Raw genomic sequence first — 14,290 nt, 5'->3', positions numbered from 1 at the left:
TCCCCGTCCACGATCCGATGCCCCGCCCACCTCCCTCCTTTTGGATTGTGTTGCTGCGTGCTGCGAAGGGAGGACCCGATTGATGGGTGTCAGGATCTGATTCGTGTGAGGACCATCGAGCATGGAGCAGCGTCGGTACTCCGAGTACTATTACTGAAGAGGGGCCAACCTGCAGGTGCCATCTATGCTCTGCTCGGCTTTCGCTTGATTGATTGCTTGCAGAAGCAGTTATTTCATGGCAGTGTCGTCGTTGTAGTTGTAGTGCAGATCTGGGCGGCTTTCTGTAGGGCTCTCGCTCTCCCTCGCTCGGCAGTACAGCCCTTTGTGTACCGGGTCGTACTTGTGTGGTAAGGCTGGGATGCTACGGAGTACTGCGGGTGGGATAATACAAAACGACAAAGAGAGAAAGAAACCCAGCGTGAGTTGGAAGTGAGTGACTGGAACGGACCATATTAATGTGTTGATTGTGGATCGTATCTCAGGTTCCAAAGGAAGAGCAGAAAAGTGTAAAAATATGAAAGAAAAAGAGGGGTACTGACTGACATAAACCCGGACCCTGACTCTGATACCCCCACCAATTTGTGTAAAGTCTGGGCAGTAGACGAGTGGGAGAAACTGTTCCCTGATGCTTAACGTTGCCGTAAAGAGCACTGATATTTTCTACGAGATTGTTTGCAGGGAATGGTTCGTGGCAGGCAGTGAATGGGAGGCCGGTGGACTGTACTCTCTCTCATTAGTGCTTAAGGTGTGGCTAAGACTGGACCATTACTAAAACTCGTAAAGATCAGAATAGAGAGAGAAGAGCGCGGCAGTGAGTGAGTGAGTGAGAGAGAGAGAGTCATATCGATACTGCATACAAACAAGTCAATGAGGCAGTGGGAGCTGGATTTGTTGTGGCACTCGATTCAGTGGGAGATTTTTTGATCCTCGTCTTAAAAAGGGCACCGATGGCTCACAACCACAAAGCATGGATGTGTTAGGTTTAGATTCAGCGATCCCGTTTTACAAGACAAACCCGACCCCACAGCTTCGACCTTTGCCGTGACTATTGCGATTATGCCGTGACTTTGCCGTGACTAACCAGATTTACGGGTTGGTTCGATTACAACGTCGTATTCACTGGATTGCTTCGGGAATGGAAGATTCGAAACTAAAAATCTGAATCAGTTAAAGTGTTCCAGAGAACCCATGTTCTCGATCGTATGCAAAATCCTCATGTTTTCTTAACTCTTACAACAAGAGATGCATAATAATAATAATAATAATCATAATACAATTATTATTTTTATTTTTATCATCTATCGTTGTTATCATCACCGCTTCTGCTTCTTCACGAATTCATGTAAAAGGATGTGGTTTAAAATCTGTTTCTTCGATTAATCAAAACAAATCATGACGATAGACTTTTGTGCTTTCCAGTCTTCCATTTGCATTCCTTCTTCTTCTTCTTTTTTTGAATCTTCTTCCACATTTTTCCCTGTGTTTTTGTATTTTTTTAAATTTTACCTTGCATTATTTTTGTATTTTGTTTATTTTACCTTGCATTATTTTAGTTGCTTCTTACCAAGTCTAAGTTGGGATGTGGAGGGTTGTGTGTATTGAAGATGGGAAGATTGGGAAGAGTCTGAGTCTTAGTGATGTACAGAAATGTCCACAAACACCAAACTGATGATGTCTACTTGCTTGGTACCTTAACCCCAAGCGTCAATTGTTTCATCTATCAAATGCCACAGGATTCGTGAAGACTTGAGTGGAGTGGTCCAACTCTTCCAATATTTTACACAGGTTAAGATGTGTCAGATACTGAGGTTTTCTGTATCATTTTTCAGTTGATTTCACCATCTATGTGTTTGATTATTTTGGATTTCAGTGGTATGTGTATCAAAGTTGAGCACATCATCAAAATTGCTTTACAATCATAAATCGATTACAATCCTTAGAATGATGATAGTGTTCTTTCAAAACAGACAATAGAGATTTAGCAGCATTGTCTTAAAAACATTTATAGATATTTTAAAGTTCACATATCTAAGTATTTGTTTATAAATGGTAATTTTTATTTTATTTTTGTAATGGAATGAGTGATTATACCAAATCTCCAACGTAACCACCTATACATTGATTTGATACTCTTCTTTGTTACTAGTTTTGATTTTTCATCTATTTTGTGTTTGCAAGAGCAAATGGACCAAAGCATATTATCATAGTTTTACAATGTTTTATATATGTATATATTAAATATGTATATATTAAATATATATATATATATATTAAATATATATATATATATATATCATTTTAGCATTGTTAGTAAGAAATTTTGAAAGTACAAATTATGGTTATTCAGTAAGTTCATAGATTACATTAAATTACAAATTTGAACCTGCCAGAGTATTTGAAACATAAAAATCGTGTAAAATAGCTTTTTTAGAATCAATGAGTTGTACGCAACACAAATACCATTGATGAGGTATTATCATGAATGTTTCCTTCATAATGATTTTTATTGAATTTGTGTCAACATTACATGCTTTGCTTGTTGGTAAATATGCCATAATTTGAAAAGATTTTATTTTTCTTTTTCTTTTTCTAATACCTTTTCAAATAAAAGTGAAAAAGAACAAAAATTGTGTATTGATTTTTTCTTCTTTTATTTTCTTTTCTTTTCTTCTATTTTATTTTTTTTGTTGTTTCTTCTTCTTCAATATCAAGGTCCATGCAAGAAACAATGTAAAATTTTGAGCAAGTAGTAAATATCTGGCATTATGTCCAAACAAGAGGAATTGTTTTTTTATTTTTGAAAGTAAGAAAAAAGAAGGGAGAATCCATATTTGCACCAAGTCTCTATTATTGAACCCAAATGATAGAAGAGGGGATTCTATTGTCGTCTCAATGTTCTCTTACATTGTTGAACAACCATGAACTCCAACACAAGGAACAAGATAAAGTGACATGCAAAGTATAGAAAACCTTTTGTTTCTAAAGTACCTCATACTTTGGTTCAACTAATAAGCTAAAAAGCGTGCAAGATAAGCAAAGAGTTTGTTGCCAACTTTTAAATCTTTTGAGTTGAATCTTTTGAATTGTAGGTATTGACTCACCATATCATCATTTTACTTTATTTTTAAATGTTTTTAGTGGGTCGTTTACTTTACTAGAAGTATTTATGTGCCTCTTTCAAAATAATTGCAATTATTTTAAAATAACTACATATTTTATGTATTATTTGACAACCCTTGTTATTTATGAGAATTTATATTCTAAAGTTTTAACAAAATTATTTCGTTTTCAGATTTCAAGATTACATTTCATTTAAACCAAAATTCTAATAAATCTGAAAAAAATTATATGATTTTAATACTTTAATCGCACTGTTTTAAAATAAAAATATAAATATAAAACCGAAATTCTAACTAATTTTTTTTTCAAATTTTCTATTACTTTGAAAATAACATATGGAATTGCTTTGATCATCCTTTGACCCAATTAAAACATTAAAACAATAATACTAGTAAAAGTTATACCTTATACAAGCAAATTCAGACAGCTTGCAAATTTTATAGATTTCAAGATTTTTCTGAAGTTCATGCAAAGCAATAGGAATTTAAATTTATAACAACATAAAAGAAACATGAATAAGATCTAATCTTACCTTTTTTTCTTTCCTTTTTCCTATTCAAAATAATTGTAGAAAAAAAATATGTATCATAAATGCTGAAAAAGAGTAAAAAACTATTGAAATAATACCACACTATCAAATGAGCTCTTACAAATAATGTCACGTTTCCAAAATATCTGTCCAACATTTACACTTGCAGTTATTTGTAGCGTAATTTGTATATCAATGAATAGAAGTAAAATCTTTGTCAGTAAAAAAAACATTAATGCTACCATGTGATATAACCCATTTCATGTGTTTAAATTAAAGGCATGAAGAGGTAATACTGTTGATTCTCTTACCTTGTTACCATACCATACCATCAAAAAAAAAAGAAACAAAAAAAAAAGAAACAAAAACAAAAGGGAAGAAGAAGAAGAAAAATTAAAAATCTTATATATATATATATATCAAAACAAACTAACAAAGTACATAGCAAGCCGTCTAAATGATTCAATGGCAACAAAGAAAATTGTTGATTATTTATTTTATGATGTAAATATAAATAAATACAATATAATATAAAAGTGGGATATTTAACATTAAACTCAAAACCCGTCGTTTGCTTGCAGGCGGAGATGGATGAACGGCCTCGCGGAAGCTTTCGTGGAAGAGGATTTTCTCAATAGGATGAAGGTTGTAGACGGAGTTTGTTAATTCCTTTGTGAAGGGTAAGTGGGTTGAACGTGAGGTAGAGATATACGCAGCCCCCTGGCGATGGAATTACACCTGGCAAAGCTCAGGCTCCATTCCATAGCCACCCCACCTTCAGTACCATGTATTGTTCGGTGTCAACTTTCGGAGAACCATTTTGAGCTGGACTTGTTACCAATACAAGTGAAAGTACAACGCAGGTCCAGGCTGTCTCTTCTACAGTGGATGGTCTTTGGATCTATGCGTTGCTTACATGGATATGGAATCCATGAAGAGTGAACAGATGCGTGGAGCCCGGTGTTTTCATGTTTAAATACTTCTCCCTTTCGGTGTTTTCGCAAATTCATTCAGCAATACTTTCAACTTTCACCGTTGCCGCTTGCTAGCTTCCTCTTTCACCCCCGGCAACGCAATTGAAGCACTGCGGTTGCCATTGTTACTGTTGCGTTTTACTACATTTGGGGTTGTCAGAGGTTGAACACAAGCCATTGGTCTTGAAGCATTGCCCCTCCCTGCCGGATTTTGGTTGGCCAAGCACGGGACATTTTCAATCTGAACGCATCCAGAGGCTCCACATTCTGGTAAACTTCTACAATCATCCGGCTCTGCGTTTCGGACAGACGGCAGTTTACAGAATTGTGTTGTGGGAGGATTCGAGGAATTTCAGGGCGTTTAGAGATTGGGGCGTTCTCGAATTTTGTGTTTTTTTTGTTTTGTTTTTTACTTTTTTTATCGGTTGTAGAATCGCGTGCGCAGACAGGAGGAATAGATGATTGAGAGGTTCATTCCCGTGCTGCCGTGTTTTGGAGTGCGAGCTCCTTGCTTGCAGGACTTGTGCCAGTAGGATGATCACGTCAGCTGTGGCCAGAGGGGACCGTGGGGGTTGTTGTAGGATAAGTTAAATATTGGGAGCTGGGAGTTGAGGTTGAAGAATCGTTTGAAGTCCTCAGGCTGTGTGAATATGCGTAACTGAAAGGTCAAAGTCGAAGAACTGTCCAAAGTGCGTCGGGCTGTGGGAATATGTTGATAGCTGCGGTAATCTTAGTCTTATCTTAACCTCGAGTTATAATTGAGTTGTAGGTACACAGATGTAGGTTGAAAAGCAGTCCTCTCGTTAATGAGGAACCCAAAGCACACTAATTCCGTATTGGGTGATGATCGTAGGTAGGAGCTGGTTTTATTTCTTCGCACTAGCCATTTTGGGTGACACTTGTTCAAGAGGAAGTTTCAAGGTGCTTGAGTTCCTTTTAGCTGTGGTCCCCATTCTGCTCACTATGTAGTGCCCCTTGGAAGGGTGCTTATATGACCTTGTAGCGGCTTTTGTAGGCACCAGTAGCTGATATTGCTCGTCATCAGTTGTGAGTGATTGTGCTCGCTTGCTGCTTTCCCTCTCTCCCTTCGCGTCGGGATCTGAAATTCATTTTGTTTTCTTCCTTCCCCGTTGAACCGAACGCTTGATTGCCACTGATTGTGAAGCGATGTAAGGAGTTGAACGCATTACAGACGGAAGCTTGAGCTTAAGTATTTTGAATCGCCAACCAATATATTGAAGGAATACATGATATTTGCGTCTTCTATGGTCGAGGGTTGGCTAACTTTTTGAGAAATTTCTTTGTCTGTGCTACAATTGCAGTTGCCACTGAAGCCGAAGTGCTGCGTGATTTGTTGGGTAGGTATACCCATGCGCCTCAGTTCTGTTCCTTCGGACCAGCAAGCTCCTGCCATTTTGTAATTGCACGTAGCTGCGAAAAGTAAGCGCAAACTCGTACTGCACACAATCAATTCGGGGCGCCGTGCTTTGAGTAAGTGATCGTTCGCTCATAAGGATCCCCAGTGCGACCATGGCTCCATCGAAGAAGCTTACTAAGTTTTTAAAAAAGGTTCTCCACATCTCCCCACAAGGCCACAAGAAATCCATGTCCCGACACTCTAGCGCTACCTCCAATTCGTTTGATTCTTCTTCTCTCGGTATCAACTCAGGACGCTCATGGGGAAGTAGGACTGATGTTCGCAACTACGACAGCGATGCGGAATGTCCAAGTCCTCCACCTGACGTACCTGCAGGCTGCCTCGCTGTGTACGTCGGAAAGGTGCAGCGAAGGTTTGTCATCCCGACATCGTACCTCTCAAATGGCGTCTTTCGAGCGTTGCTGGCCAAGTCCGAAGAAGAGTTTGGGTTTTGTTGCGACGGAGGCTTGCGCATTGCTTGTGCTCCTGATGTTTTCGAACACTTGCTATGGTGGCTGGAAGGAAACTCCCATGAGTTCGTGGAAGAAACCGAGGCCGTAGGTCAAGACTACTCCGAATAGAAGCAGTTTGAAGCATACGGGTTCTGAGTTGAGAGACATTCTCCCTTGCATCTTGCTACAAAATCGTGGCATCAGTATCTTTTGTGGAGAATTCGATTCAAGTTCTCTTGACCTCCTTGTATATACCGTGAAGAACTTTTGGGGATGTTAGCTCCCACAGATTCGCTACGCCATGAAAGAAGAAACTTACATGGCGTATTTTCATCACCATCAGTCGCTGAAGGGATAATGAGACATACTACAACAAACGTTCTGCAGGCGGGTTCTTTTCAGAAGTTTGCTAACCCCTTCAGCAACGTTGCCGTCGTAACCAGTCGAAGCCCATGTGTTAGAAGCCCAAACAAGAACCGTGGTAGATCATGTTTCGTTCCGATCTATTATGGTGCTCGTTACTTAATCGCTGGACCTGGACAGCACCTGCTTGTTTCATCATTCGTCTTTGCAAAGCCTGCTCTTGAGCAAGAACTACCGACGGAACACGACCAAAGTGATTGGCAGGTTTGTAGCTTCAACGTCGAGGTGCCGTCACCAAGCAGTGTTTACTGCAGCTGACGAGTTTTATGCAGAAAAAGACGCGCCTTTTCGAAGACAGTTCGTTTCTCTACAAAGAGAGGCTACATATTTGTAGTTAAACAGGATTTAATCCTAGTATTCAGAGTGCTAGATGTGACAAGGATGGTGAGGAAAGCCATTGCCGCGCTTCACAGTTTTGACAGCTAAATAGGATGCTAAGGATAACGATGTAGATACGTAGCTAGCGGTAAGGCGGCCCTTCAGCCCTTTCTGTACAAGGGAAAAATAATTTCCCAAGGATTGCAATTTCTTATAAAGTCGGTTATCATGGACTCTCAATCAAAAGATGTTGCGTATGATTGTTGAGTATCAGTTTCTCATATGTTCCCATTGTGAATTGGCAACCAAACTTTCCACTCGCAAACTCTTTGACTCTCTTCGCATATTCTTCATTTTTCGAAGCTGGGTCAGCTGACCAACATATGCTTCAACTCTGACTCCGTCCCTCTTTTCCCTAATAATCTCTGACCCAGGCGCTTCTACATCACTTTGGTATACTCTGGCAATATCTGGTATTCAGTTAGGTGTCGGGAGAACGAGGGAATTATAGCCCAGCTGTTAGCAAACAGTGCTTGCACATAAATGTAACCGAAGCAGAATCTAGCTTCGTCGCTTGTCTTTAGAGGAGCGATAATACAGTTGAATGCTCACAAACCCAAAGTCCATGGTCGGAAGCCCCACAAGTTGCTTGAGTCCAAGTTTGGATAATGTTTCAGGGTATACCCCGGACATTTCAAAGCTCCTCTCAGTTGAGAAAACTGTGATGAAAAGAGGTACTGCGTATTGAGAAGCTCTTTTGCTTGTCACTGACAGCAGGACAAGCACATGATTGTGGTCCCACTACGTGGCCTGCTGAGATCCATGCATCCTTCATCCACTATGCAGAGGATAACAATCACTGACTTCAAGGACGAATCCGAAGTGATGTCTACAATTCAGGTTTTAAGTGTGGTGCATGCTAATCTAGAAATTGTCGAAGGAAATTAGAGTATTGATACAAGGCAATGCACAGGAACCTCCTTAACCGTATGTACTTCTCAACTTTGTTTACAGGTTGCAAGATGACGGAACCTTGAATAGGGTTTGCATTCAGTAATCAGAAATAAATGTTTAGGATTAATGTTGCAAGAGCAAAGATCAATGATAGGATTTGTTGTGGAAAAAGGACACTATTCCCACACGACCATCGTCATCGGTGAAGTCAATGATCTAGCAAGTGTATTGATCCCATAGACTAGAGAGAACACCTCCCATAGCATATGAAGGGGAAGATGTAGAAATGAACTTGGTGAAGATGCGCTACTCCTGTGAGCTCTTCTTGAAAATCACCTTGAGATCACCGTTCTAAGGAGCCACTGTATGTTCCTATGAATTGGTTTCATCCAATGGGCAGAATGCGTCACTGCCACTGTCAATGCGAAGCATAAGAACATGACGTAATCTATAAATCCTGAGGTGCTATTGAAAGTCCAAGAATCAAATATGTACAGAAAATGTTAAAAAGGATAACGTTTGAGAACTTCACGCCATGTACAGTCAAACCCGTACCCAAGTGGGTTGAATCCGAAGGTTCTAAAGAGAACAAGTGTTTAACCTAAGCTGAATACAAATATAATTTTTTTTTCGTTATCTTTGATAAATAAGATACAAAACTTGTCACAGCTTTTCAAAGATTGCCACAACTCTGAAAGCCGAACTGAATCAAGCATTAAGCATCTATGCAGTGAGAGTAGGCGTAAACGCCAACAAGCTCATCGATCTCCGTGCTGAAGAAAGAAGGATTGTTGGTTTCGACGAGGCACAACAGATGCTCGAAGAAGTCCACTTCACATGCAATCTCCAATCCTCTCTTGTGCTCGTACCCGAACTCCTCCGCCGACTTGTTGAGCAAAGCTTTGAAAACAGTGTGACTCAAATACTTCGCTTTTATGACAAATCGACGCCGCCCCTCGCCCACATACACCACAAGATAGCCTTCAGGCACATCATCAGGAGCCCAGTCCTCGCTGTCAGAATCACGATCACTGAGATCACTGACTGCGAACTGACCAGACCTTCCGAAGGCACATCCATTCCTGAGAGAACCTCCCATCTTCGGAGGAGATTTGACATCACTATGGTGGTGCATGCTCTGGTAACTCAGACTGGAACTTGAAATGCTCTTCTGGAGCTTATGGAGGGCCTTCTGCATCTTGCAAGACACTCTGTTTGACATGGTGGTGCTGGGCTGAGCTCTCAAGCCCTAGCACGCAGAAAAAACTTCAGAATGTTGAGCAGAAGCAGAACAACAAAGTACGAGTGAGGAGAGGAGGAGATCAAGGCTATTGCTCGCATTGATCACGTTGGACCCAACATTCGTGAAATCCGACGTTGCGAATAAATATATGCTGTTGATGCTGGGCCTTCATGGAGGAATACAGTGAAGGACGACTCGTAAGATGTTCAACTTTGCAACCATCAATGGATCTGCACAAGGAGAAAAAAAAATTCAAACCCTAGCATGAATTCATGAGCTCGATCAAATCAAAACCAATTCAGACAGTCGGCTAAAAACCCTCTATAAATTAAGGTATATGGCAACCTCCGCCTGACGCCATAAGAAATGAGCGACCAATGCGATGTGGCAACGAAACAAAGCTTGGGAATGGAAAAATGGAGTTCTGAACCTATGATAACTGAACACACGATACCATATTTGGAAGGAAAACGGAAAGGTAGTAAAATTTGTCAAAATAAAAAATTGGGAAAGTTCAAGAGCCTGTGAATAGAAAACGGAGGAATTCTGAAATTTGTGAAAGGAAAAGATAACCTTTTCGAGAATTACAAGAGCTAATTTTAGATACTGAGCAAAACAGATAATGAACTCATCGTCACAAGAGACAGAAAAAGGCATCCAACACATTTACAAGTAAAAATAGACGGAGGACGATAATTTCGAATTGTTCAGGTGTACGATGATTTTGTAGGCATGTAGTTTTCTACATCAGTAGAGGATTCTTCTAATCAACGCCGTGGCTTATCCAAACAGGAAAGCATAATAGACAGAAACGACGACAACAATACATGCAGATAACGAAATATTTTTCAAGAATAAAATACCATCCGCAGCCAAACTCTCCAAGCCAAGTCAATCTGGTCTTAACCATTTCGACTTCGACTTACATTGCACGATTCGAGGAAAGAACTGGGATTCAGAGAAGCAATTATTTGAAATTACGAAAGCCCTTTCCTAAGGTCAACATCGCGCCTACCTGCTCTGTAAAAATTGTCCACCAGAAACCCCGGCAAACGTCAGCTGCGCTCCCGCCACCACGAATTCGAATTCCAAATTCCAGAAACACTTCACCGCCCAGAAACCCCGACCCACAACAGAGAGGAACACCAGATCTCAGAAAACCCAAGGCGACCACCCGCGCCCGCTGAACCAAACGAGAGACACCACCAAAAATCCTGTCATCCGAACAACTCGTGCAATCGGTCTATTTTTCCTCGCAGCCACGCCAAGAAATCCTCCAAAATAAGACAAAAATCAATGACACAAATGCGACCAACTCCACCCACAAGCAAAAACAACACAACAAACTCGAGCGCAGAGTGCTAATGCCAACTCCCAGGGCAACGATCCAGACGAGACAAACGAAAAACCCTGGGTCTAGCGGCGTCGCTCCATTTCAAGCGTCAATCACACGGTGGCGCAAGAGGGGCAAGGAACCAACCCAATGCGCAATTTCCCACGACTTTCGGCAACGAAGTAAATGGAGCCCACAGGAGGAAGAGACAAATTAAAACTTCCTCCGACCCCTCCTCCTCCTCCACCCTCACGGTTAGTTTCCCGCTTCTCCGCCTCCTCCTTCTCCTGCGAGACCTTGACTTTGACCTTGTGACCTTCCCACCTTGCTGCCAATCAACGCGATAGCAGGCTTGTGACGCAACGAAAACCACCACCGCTTGATAAATTGTGGGTTTTTTTAATACGATGCGCAGAGAACAGCAGAAGGATGACGCGAACTGGGATGCGGGCGGAGGGATCCCATGGCGCCGCGATCGCGCTCGCGCTCCTTGCTGCGTCCCGTGGCGACGGCGCGCCGTGCCGTGCCGTGCCGTGATGCGGCGGCTACCAACGGGCAGCCTCGGGGGCAGGTGGAAACGAATCTGATCGCCGCTCGAGTGAAAAGTGTCTTAATTACCTCCGAGGTAGAACCGGTAGGCGTCTTTACCTCGTAGATGAACTTTTAAAGCATGCATCTCAATCCTCCCAATTTTACTTTTAAGTATTTTTGAGATTTTTTTTTTAGTAAGTTGTGTGGTGTTTTGAATGGTGGAGGAACACATGTTTTACACTAATGATGTCATAATAAAATTATATTATATACTAATATAAGATTATTTCTATTCAAAAATAAAATTATAATTATTTAATTTTTATTATAATTTTAAGTTTTTTAAAAGTTTTACTTTTTGATGTTTTTTTGGAAAAAAATATAAAAAATGATTCCAATATGTAATGATTCATACATAAATACCCATGTATTTTATTTTATTTTTATTTTTTATATGATTCTGAGAATTTTCATTAAATTCACTGCTTTAATTTATAATTATTTATAACATACGGTCTCTTTGATCTTTCATAATACATAAATTAAATATGCAATTAAACGAATAATTCATAATTTATACTTACTTGAAATATAGACATATTCAAAGCATAAAGTAAATATTAGTTTTCTTAAACAAATTTTTAACTCCTGGAAGATGATAGGTTTGAAATTATAAAAAGTCCATTCAAACCACCAAAATATGTGGAAGGTGTTCAAATATTTTCAAAGTCAATGAAAGGTTTTAAATGTTTCTAGAAAGTTCCAATAGATTTTGGAGACTTTTCTTTGTCTGTAAAGGTTCTATGGAAAGTTGTAGAAACACACAATTTTTTTGTGATAGAATATGCAGAAATTATACATTTTTTATCTTTTATTATTATTATTATTATTATGCATCAAAATAGGTTTAATTTCCAAAACAGTGATCTTAAAACACTCTAATATTTTTTTCTGCACCATGGTTTTTTAAAGAGCAACTTAATAAGATTATTACTCACAACACAAGTTTATTGATCTTTAAAAAAACAAAAATAAATAAAATAAAAAGTAGTTAATTTATATTGCATTTTGAGAAATTATAATTTCTGTGTTCAAATTTTGCGGAGGTTGAAGACAATTACTTGAAAATTAGTTTATTATGTAATTAATATAATAACTGTTTGATGTACAGAATGTTGAACATGAAAATTTACAATCGATTTACACTCATGTTTATGTTGATTTTTGAATTGTTGCTAGTTAAACCTCTTTAGTATGATTTCGTGTTCTAATTTCTTTGTAAAAAACTCAATAAAAATTGGAATTTTATTACATACTTATGTTCCTTTGTTTAGATGTTGAATACTTATAAAATATACATACATACATACATACATACATAGAGTATGAAAAAGCTAAATCAGTACTGAAAATCAGGTTTCTGAAAACCATATTTACATTATTTATATCACTATTTCTATTTTTATTTCAATATTTATCAAATTTATTATATTTAATATTTGATTTTCCTTATTTAGAATCATGATTATAAAATGGTTTGTCTATATCATGGACTCTCCTCTCATTTTATACTATTTATGATTTATACTATTTCAACTTTCTTTTTCTAAATGGGACCTTCTTAAGACCTTTATATTACAATTGTTGAAAGTGGGTTTGTAGGTATAATAGCCCTTATATATCTTAAATAAGCATGTATATTATATTATAAAGGACATTACACCAAACACAAAGGCATGAATAATTTTAAATTAAATAAAAATATATATAGTTAATCTTAAAATATTTTTTTCAATTAAAATTTTAATTGTGCTTTTGTAATTTTATATTATTTACTAGTGAATATGCTTTTTTCTACTATAATTATATTTATTTAATAGAAGATATCCAATAAGGCAAACGTATGGGTAAAAACTTCTTTAAAAAAATAAGAGACCAATGACATACTGCTAATACAAGATCCAATAAAAAATAATATAACATATCAATGAAAATAAATGGAATTTAAAGAAAAACCTTCCAAAAGTTTTAGAAGAAGGTAGTGGTAGTAGTAGACATGAGCAACAAATGGCCTATGCAATGTTGCCACATACCTTGTTCCAACTTCAAAATCAATCACTCATGAAACCAATTCTCAAACCAATTCTCCAACAAAACTAGATCTTTCTCTATTGGAGAAATCATTTGCAGATTTATTCATTATTTCCTTATCAACCTACATTAATTTTCTGAGGAGCTCTCCTCAACACCATCATTTTTGCCTGATTCCCACAAATATAAAGTGTATTTGCATTGGCCTTACCAAATACAGGAAACTCTTTCTAAAAACAAGCCTCAAAGTCAGCAAGTTACATTATTGTGAAACGAAGCGAGAGAGAGAGAGAGTGTGAGTGGGAGTTAAGCCGAGAATACAGACACACCCATTGCAGCAAACTTACTTGGACTTCAATGAAGTTGGGCCCACTGGGCGGAGAAGGGAGGCCGCACACACATATACTCACTCACCCACACATACCCACAAAGCAAGACTCTCACGAAGTCTACACATAAAGCCACTCTGATGGTGTGGATATACCCACCTAGTTGCTGGCTGCCGTTACTATCACACACTGCCCTTCCTTTCACTGTCGTTGTATACAATCAAAACTGGCTCCCAAATGTTCCGTTGCAGTCGTGCCGGCATGCGTGCGTGAAAGCGTCGTGATTCCAGCCATCGTGACATGGAGAGCTTATGGGCGAATTGGCTGGCTGGCTGGCTGGCTCCCACAGTGAGCGGGCCAGGTTTGGGATCTCAATGGGGCCTGTGTAGAGAATTGTCTAGATTCATGACCCTACTTTGACAGATGTGCCGCTGCCTATAGAAGGTCCTCTCTGTTTGCTACTTTATTTCTCATAATGTGGAGGACTCCACCACCTGGATACCGAAAACCTGAATCCAGGAAGAGAAAAAATTGATAGTTGCGCTTGTGCCGACGTCATTCAGCCAGTGGATTCTG

At 39.0% G+C, this 14,290-nt stretch overlaps 2 protein-coding genes across 5 annotated transcripts; one reads left to right on the top strand and one right to left on the bottom strand.

Annotated features, from left to right (window-relative positions):
• Nucleotides 1-4,634: 4,634 nt before the first annotated feature.
• Nucleotides 4,635-7,479, top strand: LOC112293543 (uncharacterized). 3 transcript variants are annotated; one of them, XM_024543089.3, is made up of 2 exons: nucleotides 4,635-4,893; nucleotides 5,946-7,479. In XM_024543089.3, exon 2 carries the CDS (start codon nucleotides 6,154-6,156, stop codon nucleotides 6,619-6,621), a length of 468 nt encoding a protein of 155 aa, XP_024398857.1. In that variant the 5' UTR covers nucleotides 4,635-4,893; nucleotides 5,946-6,153; the 3' UTR covers nucleotides 6,622-7,479. The 3 variants fall into 3 exon arrangements, with proteins under 3 accessions (XP_024398857.1, XP_024398856.1, XP_024398855.1); XM_024543088.3 differs by lacking the exon at nucleotides 4,635-4,893 and adding an exon at nucleotides 5,530-5,670; XM_024543087.3 differs by lacking the exon at nucleotides 4,635-4,893 and adding an exon at nucleotides 5,559-5,792.
• A 1,152-nt stretch (nucleotides 7,480-8,631) lies between these two features.
• LOC112293541 (protein SMALL AUXIN UP-REGULATED RNA 54) lies at nucleotides 8,632-11,155 on the bottom strand. 2 transcript variants are annotated; one of them, XM_090256701.1, is made up of 2 exons: nucleotides 10,911-11,155; nucleotides 8,632-9,660 (listed from the first exon to the last, which is right to left on the bottom strand). In XM_090256701.1, exon 2 carries the CDS (start codon nucleotides 9,407-9,409, stop codon nucleotides 8,903-8,905), a length of 507 nt encoding a protein of 168 aa, XP_090112827.1. In that variant the 5' UTR covers nucleotides 9,410-9,660; nucleotides 10,911-11,155; the 3' UTR covers nucleotides 8,632-8,902. The 2 variants fall into 2 exon arrangements, with proteins under 2 accessions (XP_090112827.1, XP_024398854.1); XM_024543086.3 differs by lacking the exon at nucleotides 10,911-11,155 and adding an exon at nucleotides 10,446-10,825.
• Between the last annotated feature and the right edge of the window lie 3,135 nt (nucleotides 11,156-14,290).

Source organism: Physcomitrium patens, chromosome 16, assembly GCF_059467195.1.
Source record: "Physcomitrium patens ecotype Gransden chromosome 16, ASM5946719v1, whole genome shotgun sequence".
Classification (NCBI taxonomy): domain Eukaryota; kingdom Viridiplantae; phylum Streptophyta; class Bryopsida; order Funariales; family Funariaceae; genus Physcomitrium; species Physcomitrium patens.
This window is presented reverse-complemented; position numbering and strand designations above follow the sequence as displayed.

What these genes read in the sequence shown, in the direction of transcription:
- LOC112293543 (XM_024543089.3), top strand. Translation starts at nt 6,154, where the DNA reads ATGGCTCCATCGAAGAAGCTTACTAAGTTTTTAAAAAAGGTTCTCCAC.
- LOC112293541 (XM_090256701.1), bottom strand. Translation starts at nt 9,409, where the DNA reads ATGTCAAACAGAGTGTCTTGCAAGATGCAGAAGGCCCTCCATAAGCTC.